We start from the raw sequence: 25,439 nt of genomic DNA on the forward strand, positions 1-25,439 counted from the left end.
GTGCACACCCGGTAACCAATCTGACCCCTATTCGAATATTAAAAAGGAAGAAATTGATAAACAGGATGAGAGACATGTTGGTATTTTTCTCAACAATTTTCAAGGCCAAGGCTTTTGATCGAGAAACTAAAAAAATTCATTCCGAAGGTGCCCAAGGGAGCAACTAGATCTTCGCGTCCATTAACCTGACACGGAACCTATTAAACTGACATGGAACGGACGATTAAACCAAAGAATTCTCCCGAAGCGTTGCCGAGCAACTTCTGAACAGCTCTCCGGAGTAATTGACATTGGAACAAGCGTTTTCCTGGTTTCCAAAGCAGAGCATCTTCCGGTCAAGGTGGCGCTACCGAAGTAATTCCACGGTTAAGTGGTCGATATGTATCATTGGCTAGTTTCCGTGCGCGACAGAGGTCAACGGTCTACCCTGAAGAGTTTTCTCTCGCAGCCATGACTTTGTGGCCGCTTTGAAAGCCGACGGTAACGCTCGTCACGCAACGAACATTCGTGCAAACGCACCGCGTGCTGACTAAAGCGAAACCCGAGAGAAACAGAAGCTGCTCGTGGGTGTATCGCGAGCTTGGGAGGGAGCGCGAAGGTGGGAACGAGGATTTGAAACGTCGGCTGCAGGAGCAGACGTTGATACAGAGCCTAATATGTAGAAATATTGATTTCAGGGTCGATGTACCTTGCGGCGGTTACTCCGTTCGGTGCGTGTTTCCACTTCTTAAAGAACACCGATACGAGAATCCTAATTACAGACCGCGGCTCTCAGTTTCACGGAAATCTTCCGACGGGATGCATTTCGGCTGCTTTAAAGTTTCTTCCGACTGCGCGATTGGTTTTCGTAGTTCTCCGTGTGTTTTGGGACTCGAGGATTCGGTACTACCCTCGCTCTGCGCGATGAAGATGGTTATTAGGGTACTTTTCTTTTGCTTGCAATCTTCTCGCAACCTACCCAATTCTAACCTCACCTCACCTTCCTCTGTTTACAAAAGGGCCTGTATTTTGTTAGGGATACTTGATATTTACCCTCCTAGTTTTCGAGATCGAAAACGAACGTTCAGTCGCCAAGGATGCGACACAGCCGTAGAAAGGGTAACCGGAATAGGATATCGAACGGATGCGCGACGTCAAGTTCTCAGGCGTTGCGATCGAAATTCTATATTTAGCTGTGGAAACGGTCGGTGGTGCAAGTACTTGTAGTCCACGTATGGCGAGGCTATTCCCGTATTCTGGGCTCCTCGTTTGCTCTTGCCTCTTCGTTTTTCGTCTGCGCCCTGTCCTCGCCTCGCTGACGGATTCTCGTTCCTTTTGCGCGACCCCGCTCCAAGCAACGCGAGCCCTGAATTTCGCCTCGCTCGCGAAACTTGCGGCCAAAGCGCGTTAACACGTTCGCTGCCAGACTAATACCGCCGAAAATCTCCGCGAGGCTGAAACTTTGTTACCAGACAATTGGATGCTACCTAATCTAACATTCCCGGTATTTTTTACAACCTCGTCAGTTGAATCCTATCCAGATTTATTTTATTTTTATCATCTGACCAGTTAAACAAGACTAGGAGAACTGTTGTCACGGATTGCTTCACGGATACATCGTTTGATACAATTACAGAGTTAGTTTTTCCCCTAGTTCTCGTGTAGCCATGCTCCTAGAAATTCGTCATTGACCAGAACGAACTTCCACGCGCGGACAAAGAATTCAGTCATTCGGCATCGTCGGTAGATAGCGATGAGCACCCTCGATTGAATGTAGGGTTACATTGCACGTACCACCACAGTCGTTCATTCGCTAGGCACTCTCGTACGTGCGTGTTCGTCCATTGCTCGAGAAAATCCTAAAGCTCCTAAACCTAAGCGGTTGATCGTTATTGACGCGTACATCTAGGAACGCGGAAAAGTCGAGATAGTCGCGGGCAGAACGTGCGTGGGCGTTGGATTATTTTGCCTAGTGAATCACGGTAGACTGATCCGTCCGTCTGGCTGCGATGATTCTCCTGAAATACGAAGATAGCGCCACGCGAGGAGCGCGATCGATCGCGTGCGTTCCAAGTAATCCGTATCCTTCCCGCGGTCGTGCGATATCTTTACGAGTTTTCTATCGCCAAGCTATCCTTATAGGATGGATACGCGAGCATAATAGATTGCTGGCGAATCAATCGTCGTGGCGTAACCCGAGAGAATCGACGTCTGACGCCACTCGCAATTAATAGCGATAGCGAGCCAGTGAATTATTAATAAGCGACGGCGTTGTAGCGCCCGAAGTATCACTCATGCTTGATTCAATTTTTTACCGCGGACTTTCACACGAAAGTTCCACCGGCAGTTCTCAACGTAGCATAATTTATCTTTCAGTTTTCATTTCTGCTTTCCTAGTATTTCACTTCTTTATACGTTTATCTTCCGCCTCTTTCAGTTCTCATTTCTTTGCTGATGCGATCGCCTTGGAAATTTTAAACTCGATCGTTTAAAACTCGCTAGAGGTTGCCTTTGGAAGAAAATCTAATTCTCGTTTCAAACAGTGTTTACCTTAGTACCTAGCCGAAGAGTATTCTACCGCAGTTAGTTGCTTTGCAACGTTCGCTTTAAAAATTAAACGTGCCACCGTCTTTTCCAGAGACACCCCCTTTTCGCGCTTTCATCTACGCGGATTGTTAAAATTGACCACTGCGCGGCGATCGCCGAGCCGCGAACGAATTCCGTAACCGCGCGATAGAAACGAAAAAGAAGCCTGAAAGCGTTCAACGATGCGTCAAAATAACGAGGGACGTTGAATGAATTTTTCATCGAGTTTACCGATCTTTCCCTGGGTGAATCTTCTCTATGGCAGACCGCTCCCGTGCTTCTTTTCCTTATCTTTGCTTCCAGGCGTTCGTTACTCGTCAAGCGAGTTTACTTCGCGTTTCGCGTCGAAATCCGAAAGAGGATCGAATCGGTTCATGTTGACGATGATCGATCAAAGTTCGAATTAAAGAAAAGAAACCGAAAGTAGATAGACGATGCGACAGAAAGGTGTACGAACAAAACTTTTATCCATTTCGAAGCGGAAAGTTTGCCAAAAGCTCCTCGCAGTTGTGAAAATAAAAACAACTGTCGAGTTATTATTTATACTAGTAAATGTTGCTTCGAGTACAGTATTTTCAGAACGCCTTTCCAAACTCGTACACGCAATGGAAGTTCTCTTATGGTCCGATAGGAGAGTGGAACAACCATCGAGACAGAAACTTCTTCCATCGACTCCATTCAGCCGAAAGAATAGCAGCGATCGCGTCTAAATATGATTGAATCCACGGTAGCTGGGATGCGTAAGTTCGAAGCTCCCCTAGCTGTTTCCTTTCGTTGGCTCGTTCGTTTTCTCCCGGTCGTCGTCGCGCTTGTCTCATTTCACCGCAGCCACGGCTCGTTCTTCCTTTTGTGGCGCCTTGGAACGCCATGTTACGCACTTTCGCTTTGCATGGCGTTCTCGCTGCACGGAGGATGATCTCGAGAGAGAAAGGAGACGGCCGACGATCCGACGCCGACGATCAGAGAAAGATAGAAAGAGGAGGATGATCGAGATCGACGCCGAAACACTGAAAACGTTCTTGTAAAATTTTTCTGGAATTCAATTGAAACACTCGTTGATTATCGGATAATTCGTTACGTTGTCCGAAACAACTCACAGTAATGTATACAATTATCAAGATATTTGTACATTCGACCTGATATTAATACATAATTCTTCATGTTTCAGGTAAGGACTATGAATACGTAACATCCTGCCCCTTCCTTCGAGAATCTTCGAGAGCCAAAGTTGCAGAGGGACAAGATACGTTTTACGAGTAAGTAAATTCGCCGAGAGTTACGATCTAGTACAACCAACAAAGACATTTTCACTTGCCGTAGCAGCATAATCGAGAGCGTAACAACAGTGTGTTGGTAAACATACGCCTCTGAGTCTAGAGTACGGCGAAGTCTGATTTAGCACCCTCGACCTCGAGAACAACGAAAGGCACTTTCATTTATTATTTGATCACTAATTATCACAGTAATGTCTGGTTCAATGAAAATAACGCGGAGAGGGAACGAGATAGGGATGCTCTTTCTCTCGAAGAACAGACGGAGCAACGATGGCAAGTTTGGAACCGTTAACATATTTCCATTCATAAACGAGCTGCGCGTCTCTTTTCTTTCTTTGGACCGCGGAGAAGTCAGCGACCGTAAGCCCGTGCATAAGTGTGGATCCGCATGTTGCTCGTCTTCCCAGCGAAATGTAGTTGTCCTCGCGAAGACGAAGACAGCGAAGACGCGAACTGTACTCAAAATTTAGAAATTCAATTCGCCTTTAATTTTCGTTTAAAAAATATTTCATCATCAGTTTCATTCTCCAAACATGATACAACATAAATATGTCCCCATAATCCAGTGATTCCCGCAGCGAGGTTGAAATATTCGACGTCTGTCGATAGAATTTTGTCGCACGGTCTGCTTCGAATTCCTTCCGGGAACAAACTTTCGAGTCGGATATGTCAAAAGTGCAAGGCAACCTCGATATATTCTCCCATGAATTTCTCTCCTCGAAGCGTCGATCTGTCTCCTGGAGGTCTCGGGGAAGCCGATGCTCGGTGGTATTCCTTCGACGTTACGTAAAAGGATAGGAAAGCTATTCCGCAAATCGATGGCCGTGCCTTGCGGAGAGTGCGCTTTGTGTCGTGCTGATGGATGCGCGTGTATCGAGTGACAATCATTCGATGCTAACGTAGATATTATGAATGCTACAAGATTCCGAGCGACACTAACGGATGAGTCGAGGGAAGTCGATACGTCTTCGTCGTAGGCGAAAACGATGCCGAGACTCGTGTTGGCGAATATTTCAGCCCACCCGAGTCAACGCGGTGTTTTGCGCGAGAATACATATTGTAAACACGTATCCAATTTACGCAAATCAAGCCTTTGGCAACTTGTTTCGATCGTATATCAAACATTCATTCAGCTTGCTGCTAGGTAGTTGGAGAGTGCATACTTTAATTAGTTGGACAACGGAGGATTAATCGCAATCCTCCTCTGATGTAATAATTTTTAAAGCGTGACATATGAAAAGTGATATGTTGTCTCTTTTCGGAATAGAAATATCAGAAAGTATGGAAAATTGTTCGAGTAGTTGATGTAGCTCGTCGTTGTCATCGTAAAGACTCTTTCTAGCCGCTTACTTTCAATTTCCCGAGATCCAAGTTTCGCCATAGCTCTCTTATCAATTACCTATTCACGCAAAGCGTACTCGCGTGCTTCGACGGGGACGCAGGCTCGCGTAAATCGTTCGCTCGACATACGAACCTTTACGGTAGCTGTTCGAAGGTGGTACCGAAGCAAAGGGGTATTATTTAGAATTGCCATGGGCAACGACAGCGCAGTTTATCGAGCAGTCTCAGTTGTCCAAGTACCGTTCTTTCTCTGCATCGCATCTCGCGCGGCTGAAATGACTCCATGAAATGCTCCTCGGCCGTCTTCCATCGTTTCCTTTTAGTAGCCAGTTGTTTCACCAGCCTGGATCGAGACGTCGTCATTCTTTATTGAAACGTCGGCGTTTTTCGCGAGGAGGGATTCGAAATCACGATGTGGCGATGAATATCGGATACGAGTGTCGAAGTGTCGGTGCATTTCGTTTGAGATCGCGTTCATTCGTTCGTTTCTTTATTAGCGTGCCCGCCGCGGGGTTGAGAGGTTACTCGAATAAACTCTTCCACAGAAGGAGCCCCTTCGTGCTCCTTCGTGGCTTCGTAAAGGGAGATACATTCATTTTTGAATAGAAGAAATATTCATTTCCTTCGGTAGGAATGAATATACCATGCAGTTCCATTTTCATAAAGTTTCATATTTGAATTTAAAAATAGCACTAACTTAGTTTCTTCAATTCTAATAAAATAATTCGAATAAAAAGACGACCATAGACTGAATACCAATATAACAACGAGCAAACAGCTACTCCTCCAACAGAATCACTGCATAATTTACGACGCGTTCCGTCTAGGTCTTGGAAAGATGAAGTATGATCCTCGAAGGACACCAGAAGAATATTCCATCCTCCCTCGATATTAATCTTCCCGGGAAGTCCACGTCAGTGCTATATTATTCCACGTTTGTCATGTGCATTATTACGGAAATCTAGTCGAGGTTTCGCGTGAGTATCTTTAGGTAATCGAGTAGCGAACTCGACTGCGTGGGTCGATCAGAACTTGACGGACTACATCTAAATTTTGCAAGATTTTGTATCATTCGAGTTATTCGTGTTATTTACAACATTTGCATCGTTATTCTCATTCAGAAGAAATCGGTTGCCAATATTACGAGCATTCGTTGCGAACCCGATCGTTGATTCGCAGCGATGATCGAGCCAAACCGTTCAAAGGGTACGATTTTATCGAGCGATCACGACGCCAGAAGATCAATCTAGGCTAAAACGATAACTCAGGCACGCGGAGTTTCCCTTTGGTCGGGACAACGTTATCGCGAAGCATCGAACGAGATATCGTGCAAACAAGATGTTGGAATCGCGCACGGTAGTAGAACTTGAACGATGTTTGTCCTCGGTTAGCGATACCTTGTACTCGAGTCGCAGCCGAGTGGGTGGATTACGAGAAATATCCGTCTGGAGTCCGCTCGAGGCATCGCGGGGTGGGAAACGATACGCAGGATGATCTCGGCTCTTTAATAAATCGCGACCGTTGATACTAATCGTACATCCCCATATTTATTGCATCGACCATAGTCAGCGGAAGCGACGAGGAAAGATTTTAGACTTCGCATCATTTCGCAAAGTCGTTTATACGCGTAGTTCAATTATAATTCGATTAAGTTAGGGCATGTGTCGTCTTTAACCCGAAGGATCGATTACGATCAAATTATCGTCGCTTTTAACCCTCGAGTGGTCGCGTTGCATTATCCCTTAACCCTCTTAACCCACTGCAGGGTGATCGAGCCGACCCGAACACCCTCCTTTCCCATATTCTGTTTCATTTTAGGGTGAGCGTTTGGAGTGAGCGAAATTTCTGGCAACGATTTTCCTCTGTAATTCCAAAATCTGAACGAATATTCGGGGCCGATCCATAAAGCTGAACAGACAAAGCTTAAACGCACTCCGGAGTACTCCGCGCTCTCGGAACATAAAATAAAGACGGTTTAACATGGTCGTAAAGATACAAGTAACGACGGACGAACTCCGTGGGTCGCGGAGTACCAAGGAGATCCAGCGATTTAACGCGTATTGCTGGAGAAGACAACGGTAACGGTGATGGAAGACTATAAAAGAAAGCAGCAAGAAAAACAGGACGACGGGAACGGCAACGAGATTGCCGAACTAATCTCGACGCGTCTCTCGAGGGGATGCAACAACCCCAGCGAGCTCTTTTCTCCTCTCACGCAGTTTCTTCGTGCACCGCCCTGATTCGATCGATCCTCACCTTCGTACGCTGCAATTTACTTTATTCCCCTCCGGCCAAGAAGCTCACCCCCGCGGACTCACTTTCCACGACGGACGGTCTGGCGTGGCAGAAACACGGCTGAATCAGGGTGAGCCGATGCATCGAGCGGCCGTCGAGGCTCTTTCCCTTAGCTAAGGGTGGTCGATGAGTCACGCGTTGCGACAACTTTCGCGGGAAACTCTTACGAAGACTCTCCTCGGTCCTGGAGTTATCTCCAGGTTCCGGGTGAAAGTTCCGATCGGAGAAACACGACGGGAACCTTAGGTTCACGGTGGGTGGTTATAACGGTACGTTGATCGCTAACCTGCGATTCTAAGAACACCGTCTACGGTTCCACTCGATTTATTCTATATAGTTTGATATAAAGATCGCCGAGCTTCTCCGTGTGGTCGCGACAGGTTTGTGGGAATTTGTTCGAGGATGCGTCGACTAAACTTTCGTTCAAATTATTAACTTTAATCAGTTATTTCGAGCTTACTCGTGTCGTTTTAGTAGGTACTTACAGTCAGTCCCATAAATGCGATGACCCCATAGATGTGACGTTCCCTTGTTAGTTTTCATCGCGACCCTCGAGCAGTCGCGACTCAACCCCAAGTTCACGACAACTTGAAGATCATCGTGTCTTGTAACAGAGTGAAAACATCAGCAGCGTTTTGTGCTTGAATCGTTTCATTTACGATTCGCTCCATATCTCGGCGCGATAATCCGATCTCGACGAATCGACTCGAGATCATTAGAGAGGAAGACATAGCAGTGCGTGCGTGGCAGCGGTAATGTGCGTGCACGGACGCCCGCATTCGACCAGCAAATAAAGCCAGCCGATATCGATTCCTATCGATCTCGGCATCGGCGTGCACGCATGCATTCGCGCGCCATATTGGTTGCGTTGCACGCATGTCCGGCATCGCTGTACCGCATCTAAGTATCCAAGATTGTTTCGAGAACACGAGAGACGCGGTATCGCGATCGCTCGCCTAATTAATTACGTTAAGAACGTCCGATTTAAACATCTAACGAGTGCCTGCGCTTCTGTTAATAGACACACTTCGAAGCGCGAGAATAAAGATTGCGTCACGCTTAGATTAATACGCGGCAATTCTCTAACAGTGAAGAAAGAATAATGACGTTTAATCGCATGAAACGTTGCCTTTCACGGTCCTTATTAACGAAATTCGAGCGCGGGTAAAACGGAGCTTTTACGTTAACAAAAATCAACGCTGTCGATTCATTGACTCAGCATCGATGGATTTCAATCTTGCGGTCGCCATTGGCGTGCACGACACATTAGAAACGCGACCGACAGACCGAAACCGATCGGTTTGCTTGCCAGAGAGTCGGTCACGGGAGAAATCATTGGTCTTTGATTTTCCGTGATATTTATTAGATTAACTGTATCCTGGAACAGGCTCGCACCTTTTTCTCCACTGTGTCTTCCTTGTTCCTATTTCAAAATGAATTCCGTCTCGGTGTCGAGTGAGGAACACAAAAAATATTTGTAAACAGAAGTAGTTTCGAGACCGAGAGTACGGATGTTTCCACTTACAGTAATTAAATTTTACTTCGAGCGGTCTCACAAACTCGATCATTATTTTGATTCTATTTCTATCTGGTTCAATCTGGCTCGTCTTTGTCTCGCCTACCAAACACGACCTATGACAACAGCAACAAAGGTCGCGAAACCTTCGGGCGATTTTGCGTCGTAATCTCGGCTCTCGGCTGTGATTGAGGCTCGTCCTGGGCGTTTTTATAGGCATCGGTTTTCTCGCGAGTAACTCTTCGCTGAAACGGGATACGCGCTACTGAATACCGTGTAAATTGACGGCTTCACGCACGATCAGGTTTCGCGAGCTATGATGAAACACGTGTCGAACAAACGATCCTACGCTACTGTAGTATCCGCGCTTCCCATACCCAACAATAAGGAGTCAAATAAGAACACGAAACGTAGGGTACGGAATTGGTCTTGTAGGTAAAGCGGTCGACTGTGGATCCGAGGATCGTGGCTTCGAATCCCCGTGCCTTATTTTTTGGTTAGACTCCTACACACTACTGTGAATCGTTAATTTAGAAACTGCAATTGTAATTATTCGCGGTTATTCGGGAACTCCGAGACGGTCGCGAACGATTCCACGAGATGAAAGAAAAGAATCGAATCGATCGCTAGGATTCGAGCCTGAATTTCTCATTTCTCAGAAGTCTGCTTCTGGCGATCGAATTGAATATACATGCCATTGACGGGATCTTGCTATCGGCACAATGCGCTGCTTAAAATAATTCAAGGATCGCCCACTTGCATAACCGTCGTTCCGTGAAGCGTCTGATAGCGTGGAAGCTTCGACGTCTTTCAAAAGTCATACGTTCGTCGGAATTTATGGCTGCGAGCATTACTGAATTACTTAAAATAAGAACATTCATTTCTTCGATTAGTTGATCTATTTATTATCAAAAACTCTCTGATCGAGGCTCGAATACAAACAGTCGCTATAAAGTTTTACATATGAAAGGATTCCCAGTGATAAATCAAGCAACGAATCGGTTTCTAAACGTGGCCTGACGTAAATGATTAAAAAACGTATCGCGTGGTGTGGTGTGTAAATTTTTGGCCAGAGAAAGAGATATGATATAGGCATAACTTCGTTTGCTATTGTAATGTTCCACTCGCTCCGCCAAGGGTTTGCATATTTTAGCCGTTTTTCTGCGCGTTTCAAAGACCACATTTTGCTGGCACAAAAGGGGAAAAAATTGACGCATTGAGTTGGCCCTTGAAAAATGTTTCCTCTATTTTTCGAATCCTTCACGGTTAAATATTTTTTAGGTAGAGTGGTTTCGAGAACGTGCTTCAATGTTTAAAGAATCGTTCTCGAAATTTATATTCGATGCAAACAATTGCGAAGGCCTCCTCTTGAAATATCTGTATTCGACGGAAACTCTGTTCATTGTTTTCGGGTAAATGTATGAAGCACGTACTTTTTACATTTTTTAATACTTTTTAACTGTACCATTCGTAATGTGAAATATAGCATTTCGGGAGAGAGTTAAATTTCGTACAATTTTCCTATGGAAAAACTTTCTTTCACCTCGTTTACCTGAAAAAAAAACAGTTCGTAGAATTTTCACTTTAATTTGCTTCTTATAATTAGTGCTTACCAAAGGTTTTATCTTGAAATTATAATAAAAGATTAATTAACTTCTCAAACAAATTTATATCAACTTAAACACGTGTTCTTCATTTTCAAAGGCTGATTGATATGTTTACTCAATTGCGCGGAACAATCGGACGGAAACCATTGAATTATGAACGGTATTATATCTAGGAGGCACGTTTCAAACCGAAGGCTGCTCACATGTGCCCGAAAAGCACTAGCATCGACCGCAAAGCGTTTCCACCCTTCTTATTAAATTAACCCCCGTACGAGCAATTCCTTTCTTTGAAGTTTTATAATTTGTTTGCCAAGTACAACGATACGCACAACCTCGAAAAGCTAATTAAAAGCCCCGGTGGGCTCTGTTGATGACGCGTCACGTTCCCTTGCACATATTTTCTTGCACGTATTTTATATTCGCCACGCGATAATAAGCGAGGGTATATTATTTTTAATTATTTAAGAACAAAAAGCAAAAGCTCGTCTGAGTTTCTGGAGTCGTTCACGCGGAGGAGGGGTCGAAACGAATGCTCCCTTCGGCACTCGAAGTGTTTGCGTTGTAAACGGTTGATCAGAAGTGCATCGAGGAACAGCAGAAGCCGTGTCCTTCGATGCAACAACGTTGCCGGGGACTCCTGTTTCTTGAAGCGAAAGACGAGTACGCGTTACGTAATGAACGTTGGCGGACGGTGTCGAGCAGGGGAGCCCTGCCAGGTCGTTGCATTATTAATCGAGCAATCGATATCTCGGTCTATGTTCCGTGCATCTACGCGACCTACGCCGCTCGAGAGTTACGTCCGCTCCATCGAATCGTTTCGCGAGAAAACCTTGCAAGGACACGCACGAGACCGGTACACCGTGAGCGCATTCTTTCCTTTCTCCGCGCTCTGATCTCTTCCTGTTCGACAAAGAATCGCGCGATTTGACCTACTAACGTTTATCGCGAGCCATTTTTCACGAATATTCAGGCCGAGTCGCTTGGATGAGCCGACAGAATCGGAAAAACTCGATGATACAGTTTTCCTCGGTCGAAAGTAGTCTCAGCTTATTATTCCGCTTGAAATTTTGCAAATATCATCGGGCAACCTGCGAGGCACGTCGTCCTCTGTAAAAATTCGAAAAACAAGTTGCGCGTAATGCGAATTTCGCTCACGTTCATTTTTTGCCAGAAGAGTATCGACCATGTTACTCGAACTCCAAGTCGCAGGAGACCAAATATAATGAAATGAGGAATGTCTCGACTCCGCTTATGAAACCCTCGGCATATATGTTCGTCGTGTTCGCGTCGATTTCGTGCAGATAATCTTAAGTATCGTTTTTTTCCCGAATCTGCGAAGCAGCACTCGCGATTGGCCATCCCTGCGCAATGGTCGAAAAAAAGGTTTGCATGTACCTGAATGGAATTTTTTATGCAAATTATTCTTCTTCCACAGCGAGCTTAGATTACAATCTGTGGAAGTCGTTAATGGCAAGATTAGACATCGATTAAATAGTGTCCAACGCTAAACGAATTTATTAAAATGTAATTCCGCTGTCTGGACGCGGATCGATGAAATTCGTTTCCATTGTGTTTCCATGACGGGCTGGAAATACAAATTGGCACGCGCTCGGTGTTCCTGTCCGCCAGGATAACGCGGATCGAATTAATAGAATCGATAGGATCCAGCTGCAGACAGCAACAGTGGAGAATACGAATTAGTGGGACTTCGAGTTCAGCACGAGAGAGAAAAATATTGATTTTTCTTAGATTTCTGAGTCATGGAATGGCCACGAAAAATTCTTTGAAGTTTGTTCAATTATACGATCTTTTTACACATTTTATATTTTTATTAACCAAACAAAATTGGACCGGTGGTCTTACGAGTGCAATGGATTAACGTTCTGATTCTTTCGTTTAGAATCGTGTTACGATTTGTTAAAGTAACATTAGGTTTAAGACACATCGGCCTAGATGCCTCGTTTCGCTCTATGTCGACGTTTTTCTTTCTTCTTCCTCGGCGATGTTGCGAGGAAGGAGCCATGCGAGGGTCAGCCACGGACATGCCGTATCGCGAAGAGCAAGTCTGTCCGTGGGTTGGACCGCTTACGCGACTCCTCTCCTTCCAGTCACCGCAGTCGAGAGAGAAAGTCGTCAGTGTAGATCGAAGCGTGGAACAGAGCAGATCGAGGTGTCCGTCGCGATCGCGCATCCTAACCGGATCAAAGTGGGGGGAACTCTCGGTACACGTGCCGGTTCGTGGTCATGCCTCGCATAATGAGTACGGTGATACGGCGTTAGTTTAACGAAGAGTGAGACACATCTGTGTAGATCGTGGACATTTTGTTAAGAAATTAGCAACAGCTGCGTAAATACTGGATTATGGCAGACACTCGACCCTCCGCAGACATCCTGTACAATTTTTTGAATAACTACTTCGGAAGCCGAGGATGAAACAAATTCATTAGGCGAGTCGTTTATAGAAGCGAATAATTCATTATAATTATCACAGCAAAATTTTCATCACAAAAATCAAATTAAAGCACACACTGAGATAGGTAGAACGTATAAGGTCGATGATTAGATTTTTAACGATACCTGGAGTTTTCGAATTAAATCTAGTTAACTTCGAGAAGTTTGCACTTGGCAGAAAATGGTGTTCTTTTAAATTTGTTCCAGTGACGAAGATAGTTGCGCACCACTGATCTAAACGTTCGGTTTTGCCGACGCGAGTGCTTGCCGCGAACTGAACTCGTCTTTTATCGAAAGCGCAAAGCGTGGAAGGAGTAACAAGTTAATTTCTCTCGAGACGGGAGGCCCATCGCCGCGGCTCGAGCGTAATTGCCGCACACGTTGATATTAATTTATTCCAGCCCGCTAAATTAAATTTTCCACCGATTCGTAGTTTGCATCGGAATCGCCGCGTAATTGTTGCGCGCTGCTCGAGTCAATTACTTGCCGCTGTCGCGCGGATTCGTTGAGAAATACGACGATCGTAGTCGCCTTTGTTCGTTGAATAATAATGGATCGTTGAACGAAATAATGGAAATCGGAAGACCCGGTTCGATTGATCTCGCGTGTCGATTTCACGTTGGTTCGATGTTCGAAGATGTCGAATCCGAGCTCGTTGAACCAGACTTTTTGTTGCTTCGTCATTTGGATCGCGAGTGCAATTATTGCGCTGTGTTTGAATATATTACCGTCGCGGAAGCTAGTTTGAGATATGATGACATTACCATTGCTATCTTGAGCGCGAGCAAGCGGATAGGAAATAAAATTTGCGACGGGAATAGATTTCGCTGGATAAACTACTCGTAGGATGGTTCTGGTTCTTGGAACACGCTGTAACGCTTTTAGGAATATCCTGGATATCCTTCAGGGATATTTCCTTTTGTGTTTGTTTTTTTTTTTAAGTAAGTGGATTCTTCTTGCCATTCTTCCCATAAAGTGTTGAGGTGTGACTGTTAAAATTAAAAATGCGACACTTTAAGAGATATTTTAGTACTTTAATACTTTCCAACACCGATACTCAACATGCGTTGGAAAGTATTATGACGTAATCGATTCTCGAGCAAGCAATTACCCGAATGGTTATTTCGATACGCCTCTTGTAACGTGCAACTGTAAATTTCCTTTAAACGCAAACATGTAATATTTTTGATAACACTTCGGCGAGGTATTTCATATTTTATATCGGATAATCGCATTACCGGGCCGAATGTTCAAACAAGCGGTAGAAAGTGTCGATATCATCGTATTTATTGGACCGTATTTACGTTGTAATGTCGTGTTTGCGTACGCTTCTTACATTTTACGACTATTGATCGCACGTTTCAATTTAGTATCAGCTTTCGATTCGCGCGAAGAGCTTCACGGATTAATGTTGAATGCAGTCAAGACTCCGAGGCGGCTGAATTTATAATGTTAATGTACGTATGTGCCACTTATGGGATCGAAATAACGCGTGAAATATTCACTTTGCAATATACTTGTCTGAATAATTTTGTACGAGGAATGATAAGAAGAATCTACGAGACAAATTATGCAGAAATGCGGTCGTAGACGAATTGCATAGCGGATTACCATTAAATATTTTGCAACCAACCCTAACAGGAAATTTAGATTGACTGTCCCAAAATTCATCGTGATAATATCGTGTGATTTATATCGCATTCGACAGCGTGTGAACCAAATTACGTCCCTCTAAATTATTAAACCATCATAGCTGGTTACCACCTAAGTGCAGTTGATGCAACACGTTAAATATAATTAGCTCGTTTGCTCCGACATTGACGCAACTCCGAATTTGTCGTTTGCTAGTTATTCGCATAGAAAGGGAAACGAGAATTCATGACGTTGAATGACACTTTCTCATTTTCGTTTATAAAAGAGCCTTAACCCATTCCCGTTATTGAAATCACCTTCTATCGCGTTCACGAAGGATACTCAGTTGTCGATTTGAATTTTTCATCGATATGCAATTTGCATCGTAATGGACTCGTAATCGTCGTACTTTATTTCCTCTTGTACAGACTTGTCTGTCACACGATGATGTTATCACAACTATCTGTAAACTTTGAACACGTTTTTTCATAGGCGAACATTAATGGATACTCTTGGTCTATTGATTTTTATTAACCTTCATAATTCAATTAGTCGGTGCAAACATGATGGAATTATTCATACGTTTCTGTTCTTCTTCGAGAAATTACGTAATAATTCATATCATTGATTAATAAGTATGGTAATATTAGTTAGAGAAAACAATTGCTCATTTCAATCATTTAGTGTCCACGTATAGATTATCGAATGGTATTATACAAAATGGTAATGCGATCGATGGGATATACCAACCATTTGATATTGGACCTTTCACCCACACACAGTAGTCCTTTAAACCGATTCCGTCGATTAAATTTCCTATCGATTCGTAATTTGTGCTGCGATTAACTCTTTCATCCCCCTTGTGTCGCGTATTTTTATCGCCGCTATATTTAAACGCGATGTAATAAAATATTCAGTGAACAGGTCGAAAGGTAGAAGCCGTCTGGACGAAGGCGTTCATGGCTTGTGAATATTGTTGGTTGACGTTATCCGCCAGTAATCACTGACGCGCTAAATTAAATTTTCCATCGCTTTATAAATTTCCCCCGTAGACTACCGTGCCGCTGTTATACTTCGTCACGACTATTTATACGCGTTATGCAACACAGCGTTAAACAAAAACTGTCGAAAGCGGGCAATTGTTCGGGTGCAGTTTGCGTTGTATTGATATCAATGTCAGTTGCGACCAATATCGGTTGTTTAAGCTAGTTATTTGTCCCTAAAGCCATACCTTTTAGTCGTTGGTGCACGTATATCCGCCGATGACATACTTGCGTATACGCGCAAGGAATCGCGTCGCCTCTGGTTTGTCTCTAACTCGATATTACATAAAACTGTCCAGTCGCGAGGCCTCGTTAACAGCGCGATGAATTAACGTTATCGTCGCTCGAAGGCATCCGATGTATTGCTCAGCCGCGTGATTCATTGTATTATTGAAAGCGTGGAATCATCGGTTTCAGAAGCTGGCGAATTTGCATCGTTCATAGGGAACGATTACACGGATCAGCCAATAGCGAGACCGATGTTATACGACAACCATTCGTGGAATATACTACGGGAGGATTTGATGCGCAATACAGGCATACTCTAATATTTCGTAATAAGCTACAGCGGCTCGAAACTATTAGCGAAGCCAAACTGACTGAATAGCAATGCGATGGAAATTATTCGTGGCACGAGTCGGGGCTGTTTCGCGCTTATTTGCCGTGATTGTCGAATTCGCGGTTGTCGTTTGTTTTGAGAACATTTTTTGATAGAAATGAATTTCTTCCATCGGAGCTTTTCCTTCGTTTCATTTATTTTAGTTCAGCAAATGTTATTTTTTTTAATATCAAAGCTCCCGTCAGAGAACCCTTTAACCACAGTGGAAGCCAAATAGGAGATGTACAAGTAGCCAGTTTCCAACTGGGGGAAAACTAGGAATTCGAGATATTTTCCATATTCCAAATAGGTTAACCGGAAGAAAAGCGCGCACTTCAGCGTTGTTCTCTGGCCAGAAACGATTTAACACACGTCAGTTACTCCCGACGCGAGTCGAGGTCGGGAAACCGTTTCAATGGGTCAGATTCGCGAAAAATGTTCCAACGAAGCTAGAATTTATTGGATTTCACCGCGCCGTTCCGCAATTACTTGGAATACCACGAGCGATTCGCGTGCACGGTACACGTTCGCGACGCGAATTGCAAATGAACCTGACGTAATTCCCGAAGACGACCCGCCATTGAGATTCAGGCCTCGTTCGCTCGATGATGAGCGCTAGCTCCTTTTCGTCCCTGCGATTCTCCGTGTCGGTGCGAACCGAACTGCTAAGAGAACGTCTATCCACAAATTTGGAACCCATAGTTTTATCGTAGTAATATATTAGTCACGAGCAGCGAGTGGACATTAACCCTTTCAGACCTGGCGACATTTTAAACATTTTTATTTTTATGTTTTTTTGTTCTGTTTTGCTCGCGATATGCAAACGTCAGGCGCGTATTAATCGCGTATCGTTTGCGATGCGAACAAGCCCTGAATTAAGGACAGTTCGGTGTACGTGTCGGCGAATCGAGTGTCACCGCGGCCTCCGCAAAAATAAGAATTTATCGCGGCACCATTAATCGGTCATTAATTATAGCGCAGCGCGGTGGAGCCGGCGTAGGCACAGGAAAGCCAACCCAGGCTTTCTTCGGGCTGATTTACAACCGCGGTGCAGCGAAGCCTTCGATCCTGTACACGGCTACATAAAATGTTACTTAACCCCGCCCGAAGTGAATCGATTTCCGCGGTTAATTCGATGGTATTCCGCCGTAAACTTTGCATACCACCCCGTCGAGACACGGAAACCGCTTTGTCGCTTCTTCTCTTTACTTCCCGATCTATACTTGCGAGAGAAACCGAACGCTATGAGTTCTTCTAAAATTCGAAAATTCCAAAACAGACAATAGTTGATCGAGTCATTGTTAGTTTGTATCGTTTCTAGCAGTAGTATCTCGGTTTTAAGTACGCAACGATGAGTCCAAAACACCGAGGAATGACCGACAGGGTAGTCGACGTGTTAATTAGTACGACTCTGAGAACATTCTCTCGGAAAAACAATTATCATCTCCAATTAAAACGGTATTAAGCGACATGTCGGAAAATATCGCGACGCATTTGTCTCTGCTAATTTTCTTCTTTTATTGACCAGCTTCGTTTCGCAGCTAGCTAACGAACTAGCCTAGCCGAGGATTTTCGCGAATTACGGCGAAAGGGGAAACTGATAATGAAGTTTCGCGTACAGATTACAGTAATAGCTTGGGATTAATCGATGAATACGTTTACTAGTAGATTAACGCGCATGCTAATTCCGTCGGCGAAACTGTACGCACGCTAGACTCCGAGAATATCTTTAATAGTGGCCGTACGTATCTATTTACGCGTTATTAACGCGCGTGTATTCTAAATTAGAGGTTTTGTGGACAGTTCGATATTCACAGACTCCTGTCTAAAGCTTATTTTCATAGTGAACGGGTACGAACCACTTTCCTGGGGAATATTTTAATTTTCCTCTGAAATATTTCAAGTTTCCTCGAAAAAAGACCACGTAGCATCGCGACATCGAACCAACCTTCCACTTATTTGGAAACGAAGACGCCCTCGAGACATCCTGATATTGAAAACCGGAAAATCTGTAATCGCGGTAATACCAAGCCGAATCCGCCATGTTGAAATCCGCGGAACGACGAGCATCCGCGCAATTCGCTTTAAGATGCGCTTGGAGAGTGCGTTCCACAACCTCGACTCGCGAAGGTTCCTATTATTAATCTTCCGTAGCGTCTGTCCTCGAGTCTCGGAGGTTATACATCCAGCGATTCCACCGAGGCAGGAAGACCAGAAATCAGGACGCAGACTCGGCGAATATAATTGTCTTGGAATATCAGCGGGACAATTGACCGCCTTTCCAAGTCTCGCGAGTGGATCGAGTTTGCGAAACTCGCGTCTGGTATCGAAAACGGTATTCATATTGCATTTTCCGCGGTGAAAAGAGAATATTTAGAGTTGGGATTATTCGACGAATCTGAAAGTTACGTCTGAAGAGTATTATAGAAATTAATATATATATTATAATGATATAAATTATAGAAATTAAAATGTTTCGATAGATGCATTGGGATTCTAAAGGGACACGTTATGCAATCAAAGGTTCAATGCAATTCAGTAGCGATCTTAATGGAACCTGGGTTATTAATAGTAATGACATATATGTACTCTAGGTAGAAAGTAAGATCTGTCCTGGAAAGAATTGCGAGTCGTACCGAGTCAGACCTTACAGTCAGCCGTCGTAACGCCCACGCCTAAGCAATAATTAAAACTATTTACATTCTATCTACCGATAGAACTACATTCCCTTTGCCTCGAGAATGATCTATCTTTCTCCTTAAAATGCGTTACAGTTGTATTTCGTCGTTCCAGAGCAATGCGAGAGTAACCCACAAATCCTCGAAAATTGCAATTAACCCTGTAAAACTACCACCCCTATTTTTTTTTTTTTTTTTATTAACAAACAAAATCCCAAACCCCTCACCTTGCATACATGAAAAATTACAAGCCATCAAACCACCGTTATACCTTTCTTCCCCGGGTAACGATCATTTTTCATCGTCCCTCGTGTGCATTTCCTAACGAGGCGATATCATAATTAATTGTACGCAATTTAGTAGCGAAAATCGTTCGGTGGGAACGTTAACGAAAATCTCCGACGGTTCGACGTTCACCGAAATAACTCGCGTCACCAATTAAGGGTTAAACAGGGCAACGGCACGCTGGAGTGGCAAGTTGCTCGTCACACGCTGTCACTTTGTGGCTAACGACGCGAGTCGTGGCTTCGATCGATGTCTGAAGTGGTCGTTTAGAGGTACAAGAACAGCGAAAAACAAACCCCCCCCACCCCCGACGTTCGTTGCTTTCCACGTCGACGTGGGCACGTGGAAACGAGAAGAAGTGAAAATAAAAAAAAAAATAATGAAAAAAAAGAGTTGTTGCCCGCGGTTGTACGATCAGCTTTCCCGTTACCGGAGCGAATGACGTAATTCGAAGTCGGTCGTGCCGAGGACGATGATAACATCATTGCGGTGGGCATTGTTCGCGCAGACCGATCGTTACCACGCTATCTGCTCCTGCGGAACGTTTGTGCAGCGGTGCTATTACGTTAAACGGTTTAAATGTTAAGAGTTTAACAGGAAACCCTTTGAAGAGCGATGTCGAAATACTCCTCGCGGCGCATGATATATCGCGTTGCTCGTGACGGCGGATAAACAATTGTACGGGGTGAGTTTGAAATGGTTCCGAGGGTTTAACGGAACGGTATTTCAATTTAAAGTTAGTGGTACAAAAGGAAACTTTCGGAGTATCTTTTTTCCAGTGATTTCTTCATGGAAAAAGGATATTTTCGTTCGATACCACTGAACTTCTGTTCGAAATAGTCTTTTCCTGTAATATCAGAACCAGCTTCGATGTCTAATTTATGATTCATCCTGCATACGCAGCAAATTAAACGATCAAATGCCATTAGTGCACACGATCCGCAGTCTAGGAATGACCTTTGACGCGGGAAGTCGCCATGTAACACGATTTCCATCGAACGTGTCACTTCTCAAGGAAGAGAAATTGATTACTGTCGTTCTAACTAGCTGACCTCGTTGCCTCGGCTATTGTACAAAAAAGCGTTTAGTTAGTCATGACGATGCTAATCCGATAACTAAGTGCAAACCATTAATAACTTTTAACTCATCGTTCGAATCTTATTTACATCGGACTATGAGTTTACCGTTTCCCGGTGTAGAGCTTGAAAAAATTTTAATGAGTCAGCAGTGTACATATACAAATTTGCAAATCATAGACTAACGTGCGAATTATAGACTCCCGTCTCTATCGCCGCGTGCCAGCACGCCGTTCGAAAAACGCGTGCCTAGATTTGATCGAAAACGCCAAACGGAAACGAACAGCGTTTTCGAATAATTATTTTGTAACAAAAAGAAAAAAAGAAAAAAAAAATGAAAAAGAGGGAAACGTTGAACCCTGGAGCAGTTTCACGTTTCCGCGTGCTGCTGGCACCGACTTTGCTTTGCTTTGAGTTTGCCCATTGAGTCTGCACGTTCGTCCGCGTCACATTGCTGCACTTTGATTCTCCGTTGAAGAATGTTTTTAGCCTGGTGAAATTTTTTCCCCTGCTGGTTCCGGTGAATGTTTATTATCACCCACGCTCGGCGCAAAGTCACGTGGCCCGCACACCACCGCGACTTTTCTCTTTCGTTCCTTTTCTCCACAAAACGCGTTATTCGCGCTAGTGCCAGGAAATTCATCGAGAAACCGCCTCCGCGAGACAAATTCCTTTGTCCGCTTGCCTTTAACTAACAACCCCCGCCCGCTCGCAGCGACGGCGCAGTTTTCAGTTTCATTTTACCGCCTTTTACCCCAAAGCTGCGGTTCTTAATCGTTTTTCCTACAGACACACTCTTAAAGACTGTCGGAGTGATGGTAATGAATAACGGAGTAACCGTTTTTAAATGCAAGGGCGCAACGACCTTAATTGTTCAAAGTAGGCCAATTTGACATTTTTATTATTAAACATGGATGTTTACATGTTGAAGTACTTTTAGTAAAGTCCTTGCATCAACGTTGCCACCAGCTCAGGTCTCCTTCGAAACAAGGTTAGAGATCAATTGGAATGATAATCTAGCTAGTTTTCATAAATTCAACAAAGAAAAGAAGACAAATAGGTAGTTCTTCTCGCATCTTGATGTCTAATGACAGCGATAAAAACTGTCTGTGTTAAACAATTCCTGACAACCTTCCTCGTGCGTTCTTTTATGAGAGGACCTCGAGCCGGGAGATTAATGGTCTGCAGAAACTATCAATAGCCAGTTGTGTCAAACTGTAACGCGTGCTCTTAAGACAACATCCTTTTGCCACTTGGCAGAAAGTAGGTCAATCCTCGCACGTTGAAACAGACAATTTTTTGATTCGCCGGTGACTTACGAAAGAATTCGAACGCTACTTTCGATACTCGCAAAGTAAGAAATACGAAATCGACGTACTATTATTCTTTTTGTCCACTGTCGCTCGAGACAGCATTCAACTGGACCTCTGTTCTCGATCGCGCGCAATTTGTCGAATGAAAAAGGACGATTCGGTCGAGCGGAGAGTGTCGAGCCGTGACACGTTACCGGGCACAGTTCGGCAATGAACCACTTGGCCGGGGTTCAAAAACTTTTCAAAGTTCCTACGTCGAACAAGCACGACGTGGTCGGTGACTAACGACCAAGGAGTGCACCACGGTCCTCTTCTCGGCGCCACAACCTGTTTTTTTCAATGTTTGCGTTCGTCTCAGTGGGAGTGTGCCAACGACACGCGTTTATGCCTTCACTACCGGCTTTTCTGGTCACTCGTTCGTATTTCATTTTTCATGCCCTGGGTCGTCCTAAAGTGGGACACGCGTCCGTCAGCCGCTAGACGCGTTGTTAGCGACTCGTAACTTCAATGCTCCAATTGGAGTCCGTTCCTTTTTCAGCCCACGGTATCGCGTATTTCGTTCTTGTTTGGTATGTTTAATGTGTGACGTGTTTGGAATGGAAAAGAATGAGATACTCTCGATTTGAATGCACGACGGAATATTCACTTGCAGACGCTCATTTGACTCGACGCCGGACGCGTTAGATTCGAAATTTCCTCAACGGCGAGTGACGAATTTCATGCGCGGATACTATGAGTATTTCGAAGAGTAAGGGGTGAATAGGGTATTCTATGAAATGTCTTTTGCATTAAATTCGAACCAAGATCTACCACCGATTACTCAAATATAATTGACGTCCTTAATCTTTCCGTTTTTATCTCGCTCCTGGAGGAAATGTTTCGCGTTTTAATGAATTAGGATAAAGAAAAAAAGGTTACGGCGTCCAGAGATGTAATTGCAAAGATGGCCATGCCTTTCGACCCTTAACACGCGCCTATTCCCCTTGAATTACACTAATGCGGCACGAAGAACCATCGTATCGCAATCGACGTGAAAGCAGCCAGCCAAACGAGCGAATTAACGAGAGAACCCCATTTCCGTCACCTCTGTTACGCTATCGCGAACCGTTCACATCTCACTAGGAGCACCCGGACTCGATCGTCGACCCAATCTTTTTTGCCCCTTGGTTATCAAGATTGGAAGGCCGACAGGCTACGTCAGGTGGCCATTACGCGAGCGCAATTATCGTCGGTTAATCGTCGCTGGGAGCAGGTAAATCGCTGTGTCGTGATAATGCGTTGTTCCCTCCACCGCTCGAGTGACTCTCATGCCACGGATAAGAAATGAACTAAATTCTGATCTAGATAGAAATTTGCGGAATATAATTTTACCAAGTTCCTTTCCATTCTGCATTCCCAGGCTTCGTCGTTGTGATGCAATCGGTTAAAATTTGTAGCAACTGTTTTTAGAGACCGAACATACAAAGATCCCACCTTGACCATATCTCAGGTTCTACTACGTGACCACATGTGGCCACATTCGGTCACATGTGGCCGGGTATATCGGTTCTCTCTGGTGGGAATCGAGCATAATGTCGCCAGCGAATGGCGTTAAGGCCAAGCCCGCTCGTCATTCGAGACGTCAGTGTCAGTCTGCTCAGGGGCGCGGCTGAATTACCCGTTTGTTTCTTTCGTGCGTTCCATAATATATTCGCCGGGACGTCGGGCGCCGTTTCGGCGCGAATCGCACGCGATTGCGGGCGAGAAATCCGTCTGACGTCTGTCACTCAACGACGCAATTTGCGTCGACGTGCCCCGTGCGACGAGGGAAGACTTTTGAATCGTTTACGAACCCTGTTAGCGTGATTTTCGAGTTTGAACTGCATTTAGGACACGCACTGTCGCCTCCTCGAACTCTGCGTGACCGAATCGTTTGCTTTCAAGCTCGAATTCTTCCGAATTGAAGAAAGTAACACCGTAGCAATCTTTCCGCGTGATAACAAATGAAACCTTGGATGTAATTTGAGAAAATAATTGTGTAATATCAAATTGTCATCCTATTCCAACGATGAAGGCCTAAGTCTTCGCCATTCTACCAAGGCCAAAAAAAATCACGCGCTTGGTAGCTCGGGTTGGTTATCAAAAATTACGTCATCCACACTTTGTCGATTACCTTGGACGATAATACTGTACACCTTTCGCTACCTGTACGTGTTTTCAAATTACGCGTTGTTTTGGTCGCCTATGCCGGATACAGCGTGTTCGACGAGCCAAATTAACGCGTTACCTTTGTGTGCTCGCAGGGAGAGAAGTGAACGACGTAACAGACGGATCTAAGCTGGATTAAGGACACCATGGAACGCTACGAGGAAGAAGGCGATGACAGCGACAACGAAACAGACCCGGAACAGCTTTTGAACGAGTGGCTCGGCGAGTTGGACAGCTTGACGGTGGTAAGTTTTTGCAAAAGTTTTACAATCTCGTCTATGGAAGTTCGCTCCATTCTGGTAGACCTCGGGTGGAATCGAAACGACCGCACCTGTTGCACCGATCGACATTTCTGTCGATACTGTCGTTCGAACTTTGGATTTTTAGATTTACTAGCATTAAGTATCATTAAAGACAGTAAGCAGAGTGCTTAGTTTACTAAGAAAGAAAGTACGACGAGTTCGATATAAGCTATCCGACGTCATTGTTCTTAAAACCAACAAACGTATCCTTCCGTTCATCAATCATCTTTGAAACAGCTTAGGGGAGATACAATCCGCCAATTTAGCTTAATTGATACTCCGTCCGACAAACAGAGGACTTGGATTCCAATCCACGATCCAGTTACAGAACGCGCTTCTTATCTTTGGGGTAGTTTACTCTCAGATTTCGCGGTATCGAGGAATATTGGCACAAAGATGGAGGAATTCGCGAGATTGACGCGAAGTCGGTACAAAACGGAGAGCGGTTCGATGGAAAAGACAGCAGCTGGTGACGACTTCGCGGTTCCGTGGCACGCTGCTCAATTGGTGTCAATTGACACGTACTCTAAATAATTCATAGCGGGATCGTTCGCATGAAAAACGATACGTCGTTGGTGTCCCGAGCTCTAAAGAGAGTCTACCTCAGGAGTAAGGAGGCTTTCAGAATTCCGTATCACTTTGCTTAACGAATTTCTCGTAAAATTTCACACGCCAACCATGGTACATTTTGTCAGAAGACACACTTTAATACAGGTTAATGCCTTTTTGTAATTTACAAGCAAAAGTTCTACTATGTGACCACGTGCGATCACGTGTCTAATGAATTCTAACGGCGGGTCGAGTATAAATCTTACGTACCATGAAGCGAAATTTCAATCCACGCGTTCGACGTAACGAATCGATTTTCACAGCGTGCCCGATAGACACGCCTTGAACATCCCAGCTCGTGGCAGGGCGATGCAGCAGCACAATGCCAGAGCCGCAAAACGACAAATTGTCGATAATTGCCACGGCCGAACGATTGCGAACGAACTTTGTCCGACGAGTTATTCCATTCAGAACGGTAGTCGTCGAGTTTCCAGCACTTTCCGTCTCTTGGTTCCGGTTTGGCGACCGTCGATTGAAAACTAGTGTCCTCGAAACTTTTGGAAACCAGCGCGAAAGAACTGCAAAAATTCCGTTAGCATGGTGAGTCGATCGAATTAGTATATCGTCTTTTTTTTTTGTGTGTGAGATTGGGATTCGTCTTTTGCAAAAATCACTATCGTACACCCCGGAATCTAAGTGAATATCGTGGCACTCCGTCCATTTAGAA

General features: G+C 44.5%; 1 protein-coding gene across 3 annotated transcripts in view; it reads left to right on the forward strand.

The window, feature by feature from the left end:
* LOC128895391 (amyloid beta A4 precursor protein-binding family B member 1-interacting protein) overlaps positions 1-25,439 on the forward strand; it is a 146,555-nt gene that overhangs the window by 31,183 nt on the left and 89,933 nt on the right. Inside the window, exons 3-4 of one of the 3 annotated variants that reach the window (XM_054157937.1) lie at positions 3,734-3,821; positions 23,957-24,106. In XM_054157937.1, coding sequence (XP_054013912.1) covers positions 24,008-24,106 — 99 coding nt within the window. In that variant the 5' untranslated portion in view covers positions 3,734-3,821; positions 23,957-24,007. Of the gene's footprint in view, positions 1-3,733; positions 3,822-12,892; positions 13,050-23,956; positions 24,107-25,439 lie in introns of those variants that run through there. The other 2 variants (XM_054157938.1, XM_054157936.1) reach the window with 2 other exon arrangements.

This window comes from Hylaeus anthracinus, unplaced genomic scaffold (assembly GCF_026225885.1).
Source record: "Hylaeus anthracinus isolate JK02 unplaced genomic scaffold, UHH_iyHylAnth1.0_haploid 5, whole genome shotgun sequence".
Classification (NCBI taxonomy): Eukaryota; Metazoa; Arthropoda; class Insecta; order Hymenoptera; family Colletidae; genus Hylaeus; species Hylaeus anthracinus.